The 15375-nt window shown below is 36.6% G+C and overlaps 1 protein-coding gene and 1 long non-coding RNA gene across 2 annotated transcripts; both read left to right on the top strand.

Annotated features, from left to right (window-relative positions):
- Positions 1 to 1438: 1438 nt before the first annotated feature.
- LOC107709111 (uncharacterized) lies at positions 1439 to 2084 on the top strand. The gene is made up of 3 exons (XR_001636441.1): positions 1439 to 1622; positions 1726 to 1852; positions 2013 to 2084. It is a non-coding gene; the product is annotated as an uncharacterized LOC107709111 (long non-coding RNA).
- Positions 2085 to 10934: 8850 nt separating this feature from the next.
- LOC107709100 (uncharacterized) lies at positions 10935 to 13966 on the top strand. Its single transcript, XM_016513505.1, has 9 exons — positions 10935 to 10986; positions 11076 to 11213; positions 11420 to 11740; positions 12566 to 12669; positions 12744 to 12850; positions 12930 to 13009; positions 13102 to 13136; positions 13235 to 13360; positions 13496 to 13966. Exons 1-9 carry the CDS (start codon positions 10935 to 10937, stop codon positions 13778 to 13780), a joined length of 1248 nt encoding a protein of 415 aa, XP_016368991.1. The 3' UTR covers positions 13781 to 13966.
- The last annotated feature ends 1409 nt before the right edge of the window (positions 13967 to 15375 follow it).

The following is a 15375-nucleotide window of genomic DNA, read 5'->3' as shown; positions in this document are numbered from 1 at the left end:
GAGTCAGCTGATGCGAGCTTGACTAACGTGACCTGCCAGAACTAACGCTACGCTTGATAATTACGTTTTTTTCTTGTTGGTGTTCTTTCTTTAAAGTGCCCCTATTATGCCATTTTTACGGTTCCTAATATTATTTTGGGAGTCTCCTACAATAGGATTACATGCATGCAAGGTCAAAAAACGCATTTAATATCACCTCATTTTCCAGCGATTCTCAAACGATTCGTTCGAAGCAGTTCAAAGATTCAGTCTCTCTAAACCCCTCCTTTCCGTGAGCATGCTCTGCTCTTATTGGTCAGATGGCCTAGTCTGTTGTGATTGGTCTACGGCATACAGTGCGTTTCAGGAACGATACGCCTATTTCAATAGTTCTGTATTTTGAGTGCTCTACAGTATAGAAAATATAAACATCTATTATTTATCATACTTACAGGTTGTGATTCAGTGGAGCAGCTGGTCCAAATAAACAGGATACTGATCCATCTTTCAACAGCAAGCGTTTTGTGAATCCCACGTTGAACTCCCCGAGATTAGAGAAGCAGTTGTCAGTAGAATGACGTGTTTGTGGGCAGGTTCAAGTTGTTCGCAGATCGTTTACATTCACATACAGTTACATTATACACTGCATGAAAGGCAATATTGGAAATGGCATAATAGGGGCACTTTAACTGTACACTCCGCGACCCACTCAGAATGGTCTTGCGACCCACTTTTGGGTCGCGACCCACCAGTTGAGAAACACTGCAATAGTATATATAATCATAAATTTATGTACAGTTAAAAAGTTATGGTCAGTAAAATGATTATAAAAAAAAAATTCAGCATTAAATTGATCAAAAGTGACAATAAGGACTTCTACATTGTTACAAAGGTTTTCTTTTTCAAATAAATGCTGTTCTTTTGAACTTTAATTTATTAAAGAATCCTGAAAATGCATCAATTTAACAAAAATAAGCAGTTTTCAAACTGTTTTCAACATTGATAATAATGAGAAATGTTCCTTGAGCATCAAATCAGCATATTAGAATAATTTCATATGACAATAAAGACTGGAGTAATGGCTGCTGAAAAGTGTTACATCACAAGAAAAAAATTAATTTTAAAGTATTTAAAAATGGAATACAGTTATTTTAAATCATAGTAATATTTAACAACATCATGCGTTTCACTGTATTTTTTATCAAATATAAGCAGCCTTGGTGAGCATAAGAGACTTCTTTCAAAAATATAAAAAAATCCTACTGACCCCAAAATGTTGAACAGTAGCGTATCTTATATAACATACTATAGATAATCATATACTTGCTTCATTTCTTGGACAGAATGATGATTTACATTAATTTACATCTTTGTGTTCCTGTCATCAGTAAACTTTGTTTTTATAACCGTCTCCCTAGGGCTCACTGATTTCTCAAGCTTCCTTTGTCCACCGGGTCATTGGTGCAGTGGGACAGGTTTCCCCGTGCCCTGCCCTGCAGGCACCATGAGGGCACAGGCAGGGGCAGCTGCTGTCAGTTAGTGTGAGCCTTGCCCTCCTGGTACCTACTGCCCAGACTCTCGCACCACGGGCCAGCCTAATACAGCAGGCATCCCATGTCGAGCTTCTTACGAATGTCCTGCAGGTAGTTGTGATTTCTACATGATTGATATTTACAAATGCACTAAAAGGTGTATAAATGGAACATATTATAACCGTGAAGTGTAATAAAGTGATCCATCATACAGGTTCAGTCACAGAGACCCCTTGCAGAGCTGGTTCATACCGTAGACCCCAGACAGGAGATCCCACACCATGTCCTGCAGGATACTACTGTCCTGAAGGATCTCTCACCTACAGCTCACCACAGCAAGTGTAAGCACCAACCTACTAGGGATGTATAATATATTGCAATGAGAGGTTTTTCAATATTGGATATTAATTGTGATATTCCTTTCCTCTATTTTTACTTTTCCTATCACTCACTTATATTAATTTAAATATAAATATGATTAAGAGAAAATTATTTTTGCAGATGTACTTTTCCACATTACTGCCCAGCCAACAGCTCTACCATGCTGTCCTGTCCGGATGGCTGGATGCCGCTGAACACCAGCGCGTTGAGGAAGTCTCAGAAGAGTAGCTGTGTGCTGTGTGGGGCCGGCACCTATCGGCCCAGTCGCTCCCCTCACCTCCAGTGCCTCCTCTGCCCTCCAGGACATCACTGCCCTCCTGGTCAGCACTGAAGAGCTCCCATAATGCAAACAATAGCAGCGCTGATTGATTATGTTTAATATTTCAATGATCTGTTTACTAGGCTCACACCATTATAGTGATCAACCCTGTCCAGTCGGTTACTTTTGTCCACAAGGCAGCTCCGATCCTGTTCCCTGCCCGCCTGGCTCATATGGAAACTGCACTAGTGCTGAATCACTTGAGGAATGTCACAAATGCCCACCAGAGACCTTCAATCACTTGCACGCCCAGAGAGCCTGTTTCCCCTGTGGGAGTTCGTCCACCTCAGATGCAGGTCAGAGTGTGTTTTTAAGACACTTTCTTTATCCTTAGGGGCCATTCACACAGAATGTGTTTTTGCCTTTAAAAATGCAAAATGCAGGCAGTGCTGGGTAATAACAGATTAGGAGCCAGTTTTACTAAACAGGGCAAATTAGCGTTAGAGGGTTAGGGTTAGGGAGCCGATGGGAGGGAAAAATTTTGCGGGTGATTTAATAACAATGCTCACATTAAAGAACACAGACGCAGCTAGATCATTTCCATAATGGCCAGCGCAATCTACCAAGAGCAGTGCAAATTACCACCTGCTTTAAGACATGCTTTTATGGGCGTTAAATAGTGGTGCAAATACCAGTAATTTGACGAGCGCAAATGTTGCATGATTAATTTTAATACTCTACTCCCATAAATTTTGCGTATTCAATAAGGTCAGGCGCAAAACTAACTATGTTCATGCCTTTTCGGTGCTAATTCTTCATTGAGTGTCTTTAGTAAATCCTGACAGTACTATTTTAATGCCAAAAGATGGTTCGCGCTGGCGCAAGCTGTTAGTAAATCTGGCCCTGTATGTCTTCTGGATTACGCAATCAGATTCCAAAAATGAAATACTTGTATTTAAATCATATACATTTTTCACTACTACTATACTACAACTATTTTTATTGATTACATGATTACAAAATCAATGACCCTTTATACTCTTAAAAAACAAACCATAGCATGTAATGTTGTTTCTTTTCATAGGGGCGTCCTCTTGTACCTGCATAGGCAAAAACCGTGCGTTCCAGCACTCAGATGGGTCGTGCTTGTGTAAGACCGGTTTTGTCTTTTACAATGAATTAGACTTCAAAAGCTCCACCGCAGACAGTGAACTGGACTGTCAGCCTGAGGTGAGATGTGTGCACTGAAGAAATGCTCTGTGTTTCTTCAGTTTATTTGTGTGAAAAGACAGTAAGGAGCTCTTCATTCTGTGTAGGTGAAGAAGCGCTGTGGGGCAGGTCAAGTGAGACTGACCTCTACGCTGGAATGTGTTTTCCCATCCACCTACTCTTGTAACGTCACATGTGGACCTCAGGGTGGGACTTTGGATGTTGGGATGGGCATGTAAGTTTGCTGTTCCAGTGAGGAGGGAGACTTCTGTGTATTATAATGTTAACACTTTACAGTAAGGTTCAAGTTTTAGGTATAATTAGCTTGGAATGAAAATACATTTACAGTATTTATTTATTTCAATGTTTATGCTAATTGCTACATAGAGTGGCATTCAAAAGTTTGGGGTATATAAGATTTTTTTTTTGACAGAAATTAATACTTTTTTTCAGCAAGAGCACATTAAATTGACCAAAAGTTACAGTAAAGACATTTATATGTAATACAAGTAACAAATAAATGCTGTTCGTTTGAACTTTCTATTTATTAACTTTGCTTAAAAAAAATTTTCGACTGTTTTCAACATAACCATATTAGAATGATTTCTGAAGGATCATGTGAGACTGAAAGGCTGGAGTAATAATGCTGAAAATCCAGCTTTGCCATCACGGTTATGAATTACATTTTAAAGTTATATTAAAATAGAAAAAGTTATTTTAAATAGTAAATTCTGCCTTGGTGAGCATGTGAGATTTATTTCAAAAACATCAAAAAATCTTACTGACCCAAAACCTTTGAACAGTAGTGTACATTAAAATTTGTAACAGTTGTATAAATTAACAGTGTATTATATCATTGTATTATATTGTGTATTCAAGTGTATTATTATTATTAACAGTGTATTATAGTGTATTAAACATAACAATGAACAAAACCATATTTACAAACTTTAACAAATTAATTAATAAATGCTTTAAGAAGTTTTAAATGCATTAAGGGGGGCGTGGCAGAGTCTTAACTTTGATAAAGAATATCTCTTTGGTTTTGAGACTTTAGTCTTTGCAACTTCAGGGATCTTATCTATGCACAATCAGCTTGTAACACTCCAAAGAGAAAGGAAAACTTGAAATCGCATCATATGACCCCTTTAACAAATTTAACCTAGTAAGTGTTACAATTATTATAATTTTTTACTACATGTCTCTTTAATACTTAATTATGATTGGTCATTGTATATTTGATTGTTGTCACTGATATCTCCTATTCTTTGCTAGTTCCGTGTCTTCTGAAGTAATAAAATATTTAGATCAATATTGTCTGTGTCTGTCTGTCTGTCTGTCTGTCTGTCTGTCTATCTATCTATCATTTACAGTCAGCTGGTCATTAATGTAAAATAAACCTCCTCACGATGATAATGACCATCTAACCATATTATCCTTTGCATAATGTGGTGCACATTATTAAAACTTAACCACTATGGTTTCATAGAATGATTCATGGCTAATGATGTTTTCTTATAACGAGACGTTTTTGTTATTTTTCTGCAGTTGTCACTGCGATAGGTACGTGTCAGCGGAGGAGCTGTGTAACTCTTCATGTGTGTCCACACTGCCGGTGCTCTCTGCCAGACTGGATACAGACGGACAGCTACTGTTGAGAATCAAAGCCGCAGATGAAAGCAAAACCTGGAGCAGGGTGAGATCTGGACCTATTAAAAAGACAATTCATTGTTATTTATCAGTTATTATACTGTGCTTATTGATGTGAACTCATACTAAAAATAACATTGTTTCATTTTTCTCTCAGAATATGATAAATGTACTAGGACCTGATGTTCATGTCAAGAACATTGGAAGGATCCACTTCGTCCAGTTCGCTCCTGAGGGAGTGTTTGGTTGTATTTTAAAAGACCCCTTGCTCATTGATTCTTTAGTAAGAGGTAAGCTGCCAGTGTTTATCTGACCTCCAGGCTCAAACATTTTGCCCAAATCTTTCATCAAAATAGTCCAGAACATAAAACTTTAACATACAATCTTATCGAGCCCAAACTTTTTAACAGTAGTTTACATTAATATTTCATACAGTTGTATAAATGGACAATGTATTCTGATCAAACATAAACATTAACAATGAACAACAGTACATTTATAAATTAACAAATAAATTAACAATTGCTGTGAAAAGTTGTTTATTTGTTCATGATACCTAATGCATTAACTGATGTTAACGAACTGAACCTACTAAAGTAGTACAGTTATTATACATTTTTTACTACACGGCCCTCTGTAATACTTAATTCTGATCGACCCGTGTATATTTGATGATTGTGACTGATTTTCTATTCTTTATATTTCCTATTCTGTGCTAGTTCTATGCTGCTGCATTCTCAAGATGTCAAATAAATTTTAGATCAGTATTTCACATTTATTTATTAGCTTTTAAATAAGCAGAATCATTTATAGTCAGCTGGCCATTAACACAAAAAAAACCCTTCAAGATGGTACAAGAACACCTTGTCTAGGTTTATTTTGTGGTAATGACTGTCTAACCGTACATTATGCCTTCATTAAAACATTAAAGCTTGCAGTATTTCCTTTCAGAACCAGTTGAAATTCTGGAGAGAGATTTCAGGAAGAAACGACATGCTGATCAGAATGAGGTTTCCGAGCCTCTTCCACGGATCCCAAATCCCATCGCATGTCTGTCCCCAAATGATATGCTCATCTTTCAGCTCACCATCAACCACACCGGTATGGCTTTGTCAAATACAGCACTAATAATAAAAGATACCTAGTGTATGGTATGCATGTTTCATGTCATTCTGTGAATTTAGACCGCCACTACAGTCACTTCCCAGTGTACCAGAAGGATCACCTGTTCAGCAGTAACCCTGACTGGGATTTTGGGGCATTTAGACGTCTGCAGCATCTTGTCAAACACACACAGCTAAATTCCAGCAGGTAAGACTAGATGGGTATATCACATGTAGCTTTCAAAACAGATATGCATCTGATTTATCTTATTAGATTTGCGCATGTGTTCATGGAGCCGGGAAAGTATGTGTTCCTGGATAACGCAGTGCCGGACTGGAGTCTGATAGTGGTCGTGAGTGAACAGGGCTCGGAGTGCAATCCCACAACGGCTGCGTTCCAGCCGACGACCCCTGCACAGCTTGTGCGACACGGGATTGTTAAACAACACAGCTTAAACCTGCTTCCAGACTGGGGGCTCATCACAGGTGAGTCAACAATAAAACTGGGGTGCTTTGACATAGAAAGTGGCATTTTTCTTGCTAACAGGAATGCTTTACATGCTGTGCTTGGTGTTTCTCCATAGGGATCTCGTCTCTGTTGGTGTTGCTGATAATAGTGTTGACAGCCTCTGCTCTTGTCTTGAGGCCTAATCGGTCCAACCTCATCGCTCAAGGGAGGCCAAAGCCCAAGTGGCGCAGCTTGGGTGTACCCAGTGTTCCTATTGAATATGTTTATAATACAGAAAGGTAAGTCAGCTGCTTGTTGCTGAGGTTTCATGATGTTTGACAAAGGGATATTCACAAGTAGTTTGGGACAAGAATACTAGGGATGCACTGATATTACAATTTTGACATCTTAGCCAATATATATGCCAATTTATTTATTTTTTCCGTGTAATGGCTGATAATTGATAAATTATTATTATTCTAAAATCAAATGAAAATTAAAGGCAGAGTAAGTGATTTTTCAAAGACACTTTAGAAAACTGATTCGGGCCGAATCGCAAAACAAACTTGTAGCCAATCAGCAATAAGGGGCGTGTCTACTCGTGATGTGGCGGAGAGAGCTTTCAGTGCATGGGACGGACATTAGCAAGCCGAGTGACAGAAAGATAGAGATGGCGGATAAAAAACTAAAGAGGAAAACGTCTGCGGAAGGATAAGGCAAGAAGTAGGACCCGTGTAAATATCGGATCAGCTTTCCAGCGCTGGAGAGAACTCAAGGAGCGGAGGCCTGCGATCGGACGCCGAGGTTGCTTTGTTTCTTCTCAATAGGTGAGTAACACTGTGTCTACAACAGCTAAAGTCTGCCTACACTGGACGCGATCAAACGACCGTTGAAAACCATTTGAAATGTGTGTCAGCACGTCATAAATAGAACCTGGCAGCAGTTTTCTGTCGGGGATTTGTTGTGCCGCGCCGCTCACGTCCGTAGACATGGTGTAACATTGGTTTTGCTTTGTTTCACAAAACTAATCGTTGCCTGGGTTGCGTACGTATATGTGGGGCGGAGCTATCAAAATAGGGGCAAGACCCTTTTGGGGTAGGTGCGTGTTTGTTTTGGTGATTTCAAATATCAACATTGGCTACCAGAAATCACTTACTCTGCCTTTAATTGCTTTAAAGGATACACATAAATTTAGGCATCACAGCATTATAATGTATACAGTAGTATCAAACATAGACATTAATTTTGAGATTTGCCAAAGATTACATTTAACAGTGTTATTGAATTATTTATGTTACTAATATTAATGTTATGAGTGTCAGATAATGGCAACAGTATTGTCAAAATGTGAGAAACAAGCATGTACAATCAAATATTGACCAGTATACACTATATTTGGGGTAAGTAAGATTTTGTTTTTGTTTTTGAAAGAAGTCTCCTATGCTCACCAAGAATGCATTTGTTTGATACAAAAATACAATAAAATCAGTAATATTGTGAAATATTATTAGTTTTTATGCTCACCAAGGATGCATGTGTTTGATCAAAAATACAAAATCAGTAATATTGTGAAATATTATTACAGTTTTTATGCTCCCCAAGGATGCATGTGTTTGATCAAAAATACAATAAAATCAGTAATATTGTGAAATATTATTACAGTTTTTATGCTCCCCAAGGATGCATGTGTTTGATCAAAAATACAATAAAATCAGTAATATTGTGAAATATTATTACAGTTTTTATGCTCCCCAAGGATGCATGTGTTTGATCAAAAATACAATAAAATCAGTAATATTGTGAAATATTATTACAGTTTTTATGCTCCCCAAGGATGCATGTGTTTGATCAAAAATACAATAAAATCAGTAATATTGTGAAATATTATTACAGTTTTTATGCTCCCCAAGGATGCATGTGTTTGATCAAAAATACAATAAAATCAGTAATATTGTGAAATATTATTACAGTTTTTATGCTCCCCAAGGATGCATGTGTTTGATCAAAAATACAATAAAATCAGTAATATTGTGAAATATTATTACAGTTTTTATGCTCACCAAGGATGCACGTTTGATCAAAAATACAATAAAATCTGTAATATTGTGAAATATTATTACAGTTTTTATGCTCCCCAAGGATGCATGTGTTTGATCAAAAATACAATAAAATCAGTAATATTGTGAAATATTATTAAAAATTTTATGCTCACCAAGGATGCATTTGTTTGATCAAAAATACAATAAAATCAGTAATATTGTGAAATATTATTACAATTTAAAATAATAATTTTCTATTATAATACATTTTAAAACGTAATTTATTTTTGTGATGATAAAGCTTAATTTTCAGCATCATTACTCCAGTCTTCAGTGTCACATGATCCTTCAGAAATCATTCTGATATGCTAATTTGGTCTTCAAGAAACATTTCTTACTATAAATGTTGAAAACAGTTGATATCTTCTTAGAAACCTTGTTACATTAGCAGATCTCAAAATGAAAAGCTATTTTTCATATTGCACATTATTATGCTGTGATGCCTAAATTCACTTGTAGCATGTAAAGCAATCAATAGCACATGGTTTTGAGTGTGCTTTGTATTGTGTTGTAGTGTGGACGGCTCTGAGCCACTAGGTCTGAGAGGGGTGGGAGAGGGAGCAGAATCAGAGGAACCTGCTGTTTGCAAAGGAGGTAACTGACAATCATCTGAAATGCCTGACAACGGATAAATATACAAAAACTCTTCTGAATTCTGTCGAATCCCATAAGGTTTCAGAACTACGCTAATGGAGCTGGAGGAGTTTAATGTGAAAACTCTGTATGACAAGTTAGAGGATCAGAATTTACATCTGGCATCCCAGCTGGCAAAGCACCGCAAAGACACACAGGAGTTTTACAGGAACATGTGCAGCAAATTGATGCTCTGAGGATAAGACAGAAACAGGAAGTCAACTGAAGATAAGAAATGCATCAAAAATGGAAATAATAACATGATCAATCTCTGTAACTAATCAGTTTGTACATCTGGTATTTAGGACACACTAGAAAATATGGAACCCTCAAAACTGAACCAGCTGAAAAAAATACTAGACAATGAAGTTCTGATGAAAGGAGAAACTGCTCATGGTGAGACAGAAGTTTGCTATAACTCGAGCCATACATGTGTGTATCAGTCTTAAACAGTCACAGGTCTGTGAAAGTATTTGTGTTTGCACCAGAGCTGTGGATGGGGCTGATGGAGGCCATGCTGAGATCTTTGGAGGGAGTGCTGTGCAGGATGAATGGGGAGGTCTGGCAGCAACAGGACAGCACAGCAACAAACAGCCACAGAGACACTCGAGAGAGTGAACTTCACACCGGATACACTCAGGTTACTTATTTCAGTCCATTAAAACAACACAGAGCCATGGATTACCAATGAATGCACATAATAGTGATATTAAAAGAATAATTCAGTAAAAACTAAAATTTTGTCATTATTTATACTCTCTTGTAAGTATACAGGATGTCATTCTTTAAATGTGAGACATGTTTCAAAATGGATCTATTATCCTTTTTTGATCAGATCATATTATATCTTTAATCATAAAAGTGGTCCATTGGTGTAACGTTTGATTTGTTCTTTTGGGCTGTGTTGTTAGTGTGAACTAAAACCATTCAAAATTATTTTTGTTTATTAAAATAATGTTGAAATAAAACAAAATGTAAATATTAGAATAAAAAAAACTAACTTGAGCAAAAATGTGGGTAACACTTTACAATAAGGTTTGATTTGTTAACATTAACTATATTAGTTAACATGAACAATAATTATATAGCATTTATTAATGTTAGTTAATATTAAGTTCAAACTTACTAATACATTATTCAATCTGTTAACATTAGTTAATGTACTGTGAGTTAACATGAACATTTTTATTAACTAACATTGACAAAGATTAATACATTTTGAAATGTTGCCTACATTTCAACACTAAATGAAAAAATAAGTTCAAGCTGAAGTAGCACAATTACTAAAACTAAAATAAAAATAAATCTAAAAAAAATCTTAATCCAATAGAAATAACAAAAACGTATAACAAAATCACTAAAATAAAATAAAAACTACAATAGTATATAAATAATACTAAAATAGCACTGCTTTTTAACACCTCTTTTCAGTGAATCGGTTCAAACACAACCAATCTGAAATGATTCATTCACAAATCATACACAGAATCTAATATAGATGCATCAGTTTACAGCTTTTGTGTTCCACGGGGGAATAAAAATCAAACCTGTTTGATTGAGTACATAATGACATCATTTTTATTTTGGCTGAACTATCCCATTAAGTATTTCTGTATCATTTTACAGTTTTCTCCTGCAGACATGTCCGAGTTTAAAGTGGGTGCAGATACAGAGGCAGCTTCCTCAGATCCAGGTTCGACCTTGATAAAAACCAAAGACTTGATTTGCAGTCTTTGACCCAGGGCTACTGCTGTGCTCACAGTACATGCTCTCATCTGTCAGGTCAACAGCAGAGCACCATCCCCTGCGTGAGTGAAGAGGAACTGGCCAAGTTTGTGTCTCTGACGCCTCTGTCCAAAACACTGCAGGAAATAAAGGAATCGCTCCAGACTCTCGCCCACACGTCCGAGACAGAGGACGGTCGGTACACATTTATGCATTTGGATTCAGTGAGCTAAAGTAGAAATGCACTTTTAAATTAATTAATTAAAAATATAATATAAAATTGTATTTATTTATTTAAAATATATTTTATTTATCTATTGTATCTGTTTTGTGTGTCATGTAAGGTCTTCTAGTCGTTTCAGAGTTTTGTAATGACCTACATCTGCTTTCTTCTTCTTCAGTAATTATCAGCCCAGCAGAGGGTGAACCATCGCACCTGATCCCTGTTGCCCTTGACAGCCTTTCCCCACAGCATTTCGCTGTCTTCCTGTTTGGCTGCCATGTTGTGCGTTTACTGAGCAGAGCTTGTTCCTTCCCCCCTGTCGTGCTGCTATTGGCCAGGACAGTGCCAGTCTCTCACTGTGATAACCTGCTGGCCTTCTGCCATAAAGACTTTTATTACGACACAGCCAATCAAATTCTGTACATCCTAGAGAAGAAGCTTCAAAATGCTGGCCAGTTCATCTCCATTCTCTTACACTCAATGGCCTATATCACCTCAGGTAAGAAAGATTGCCCTAGTCTTCGCTACATAGTTGTTTTCGATGTCTACAGATTTCTTTTACCTTCATTTAACAAGGCAAGTCACGTAAGGACAAAATTTGTTTGAAAGAAATATCTTATGCTCAGAAGGCTGCTTTTATTTATCAAAGATACAGTAAAAACAGTAATATTTTGAAATATTATTACAATTTAAAACAACTTTTTTCTATTTTAATATATTTTAGAATGTAATTTATTCATATGGTGGCTGAATTTATTTGAAATAGATTTTCTTTTACCAAGTAAAAGACTTTACTGTCACTTTTGATCAATTTAATGCATCCTTGCTGACTAACCACCGGTTTCACAAACAAAGCTTAGGCCTAATCCCAGAATAAATGTAAGTCTGAGCTGTTTCAACTGAAAGAAACTTGCACTAACTGATCTTAAAATATGTCAGTGCATTTGTTTTATCTCAAGATGCACACCAGTATTGTTTTTTTCTAAGGCATGTTTATAAAAACTACTTAAATGTCCTAATTGAACTAAGGCCTGGTTTCACGGACAGGGCTTAGGTTAAGCCAGGATTAGGCAATAAAGTATTAATTTATAAAAATAAAAAAAAACCTTACTGACTTTTAAACAGTAGTGTACAATACATAAAAGATACTAATACACAAAATAAGACAATTAAAACATATATAAAATATATCTAAAATGCTTGTTTTTAGTTCTATAAAAGCTTTGATAAAGAGGTAAGTATCATCTTTCAGTAACATCTGCAAAGTTCTCCAAACATAAAAAGCATTAAACCTTTTTCTTTTGGCATTTCTATTTTTTTACAGGCTCAAAATCTCTCGAATTCATAAAAGCCTTCCACTTGGCCATTTCAGCACTAAGCATGCAGTTGTTTCATCACTCTTTCACTGAGGATCAGAGGAAAGGAAAGGTAAGACACGTGTTTGAAATATATACAGTATAAAATTCAGAAAGAGCTAAAACAGACTTTTGCTCACATGTTAGATGGATGAGGAAAACACACCAGAGGCCTTTGGGACATTAGTAGAGGACTTCTTCAGTGTAAAAATACCTACTGAAACGCATTTCACTGAACACCTGCTGGCAGAGAGGTTAGGATCCAATCTAAGGTGAGTTTTGACATTAAGAATATATTAAAACATTAAAAACATTCACTTTAATTGATTTTAGACTTCAAGTATATAAATACTTCAAGTTGGAACAGCTCCTCCAAGAACTAAATCCAACTCTAAAAGACAGACATGGAGATGGTGAGAGATTTTGAGAGCGATTTTTGAAAGAAAACATTCTTAGCCTTGCAAACACCTGAACACTGGTACAATTTTGGGTCTTTTGTGCACAGGACGAGGGCAAACTGGCCTAAAAACGCAAGTCCCAGTGAGTGAAAGCACTTTTTGCATGTTATGTTTTATTTATTCTGAAGAGTGTACATCTATGGAAATATCTCCTGTTTTTTTTATCAACCTGTGCTTCAGGTACTGTGTATGGAAAGAGAAATAAACAGACTTGATGAAGTTTACCAGCAGCTCTCCTCTGAACTCTACAGGGCAACACACAGCCTACCGGAGAAGAAAGAGCCCAGGTTTGACAAACCGCTTCAGGTAACAGTCAGTCTGACTCACCTCATGGAGACCCCTTTACAGCCCCCACTATATTTGCAAGAGGAATGAATTCACATTGTAAAATGTATTTCTCACCCCTTCTGTCTGTGTCTCTGATGCTCCCCACACTTTCAGGAGCAGCAGGTGATGCTGGAGCTGCAGAAGTGTACGGTGGATCAGAGACTGAAGGCGATGAGAGACAGACTTTCTAAACTGAGCTCAAGCCAGCGAGCGAGTCCTAATGAAAACACACCTGCTCACGGCACAGTCCTGGCTCAGGAAGACAGCCAGACTCCCAGCAAATGCAAACCAGACAGTGGAGGAGCAGAGAAACAGACACCTGCTGCAGGACAGTCCAGCAACAAGAAGAAGCAGAGCAAGCATATGGACAAAGATGAGGAAAAGGGTGTGACTGCGTGAGGAACAATGTTTGAAAATGGTGATTATTCTAAAAAGAATCTGTTTCTTGTCTTTACACCGTTTTATTCTTACAGATCTTACAAATTACAATCATTATTTTATCCATTCATAATGACTGTGAAACTTGTGTGGCACAGTCACAGCCAGTCAGAAGATATTTAATGTTTAATGTACAGTTATGATGAGCAGGGCAAGACGAAATAGAAACAGAAACCAAAATGTCCTTTCAGTTGTCACTTGTAGATGTCATTGCTATTTATGACAAAACTCACATGGAGGAGATGGATTTAACATTTAACACCCCTGGTTTAGAAGCAGTGTTATGCTAAACAACTTAGCAAATGTAGTCACAACCTTAAAACTGTGAATCTTTATGGTTTATTTTCATCAATGTATGCATATATGTACACTACTGGGTTGGTAAGATTTTTAAAAATGTTTTTGAAAGTCTCTAAAGGATGCATTTATTTGATCAAAAAAATTGGTAAAACAATAATGTGAAATATTATTACAATTTAAAATACTGTTTTCTATTTGAATATATTTTAAAATGTAATTCCAGTCTTCAGTGTCACATGATCCTTCAGAAATCATTCTAATATCAAGAGACATTTCTTATAATCAGTGTTGAAAACAGTTGTGCTGCTTATTATTTTTGTGGAAACCGAGATACATTTTTGTTCAGGATTCTAAAACGAACATACAGTTCAAGAGAACAGCATTTATTTGAAATAGAAGTCTTTTGTATTATAAATGTCTTTACTGTCACTTTTGATCAGTTTAATGCATCATTGCTGAATGAAAGTATTAATTTTTTTTTTTTTTTTATCTTACTGACCTCAAACTTTTGAATGTTAATGTGTTTTTTTATTAATTATCATTCATTTGAACATGATTTAAAATTTATAAATTTATAAAAACAAATCAAAGATATAAAAAACATCATCATAAAAGTGTCATTTCTTATGTCAATACAAGAATGAGGGAAAACGTTACTAATTAAACATGCTATGCACTTCTGAGCCGTATTATGTGTGGCATGTTTTATCTGGGATTTTCCAGTCAATAATCTAACAGTTCATGCACGCTCATGCTCAGAGCCGGGCTAAACTCTTTTCCTCTAGGGGGAACAGACTTTGAACAGATTGGGAGGGAGGGGGAGCGGTAGCTGTCATCAGCCGCTATCAGTGTTACAACTCTCTGTCCTTGAGCTGATACGCTCAAGAAAGTTCCATTGGCTGTGTGCCGTCTGACTTTATCGCTTTAGATTAAATGAACAGTGCATCCACGCAGCATCCAGGGCGGACTTTCCACTTAACATACCTGTCAGACTCCGCGATCTGCTGCTGAAGTAGATGCAGTGTTTGCAAGGCCCTCATACAGAATAATACTCTCACATTCAGACTGTATTGTAGATGTTTAGATTTTTTTCCTAGATGTGCCATTCATTTTTAATGCCTATGGACTAGGGATGTAACAGTATGTGACCAAAGTGACCAAAGTTATCACGATTATCAATATTATCACGGTTTTGTTCAAATTAGATGAAAACGTTCAAAAAGAACTGATACACACACTGAAAACATTTCAATAAG

This window comes from Sinocyclocheilus rhinocerous, unplaced genomic scaffold (assembly GCF_001515625.1).
Source record: "Sinocyclocheilus rhinocerous isolate Xijiao unplaced genomic scaffold, SAMN03320098_v1.1 scaffold626, whole genome shotgun sequence".
NCBI lineage: Eukaryota > Metazoa > Chordata > Actinopteri > Cypriniformes > Cyprinidae > Sinocyclocheilus > Sinocyclocheilus rhinocerous.
Note: the sequence above shows the minus strand (reverse complement) of the source record. Positions and strands in the feature narration are given on the sequence as shown.

Bases quoted from the DNA above. Each gene is read 5' to 3' on its own strand.
- LOC107709100 (XM_016513505.1), top strand. From the start codon at position 10,935: ATGTCCGAGTTTAAAGTGGGTGCAGATACAGAGGCAGCTTCCTCAGAT. The intron at 10,987-11,075 runs GTTCGACCTTGA...CTCATCTGTCAG, and splicing joins GGCAGCTTCCTCAGATCCAG to GTCAACAGCAGAGCACCATC. The intron at 11,214-11,419 runs GTCGGTACACAT...CTTCTTCTTCAG, and splicing joins CACGTCCGAGACAGAGGACG to TAATTATCAGCCCAGCAGAG.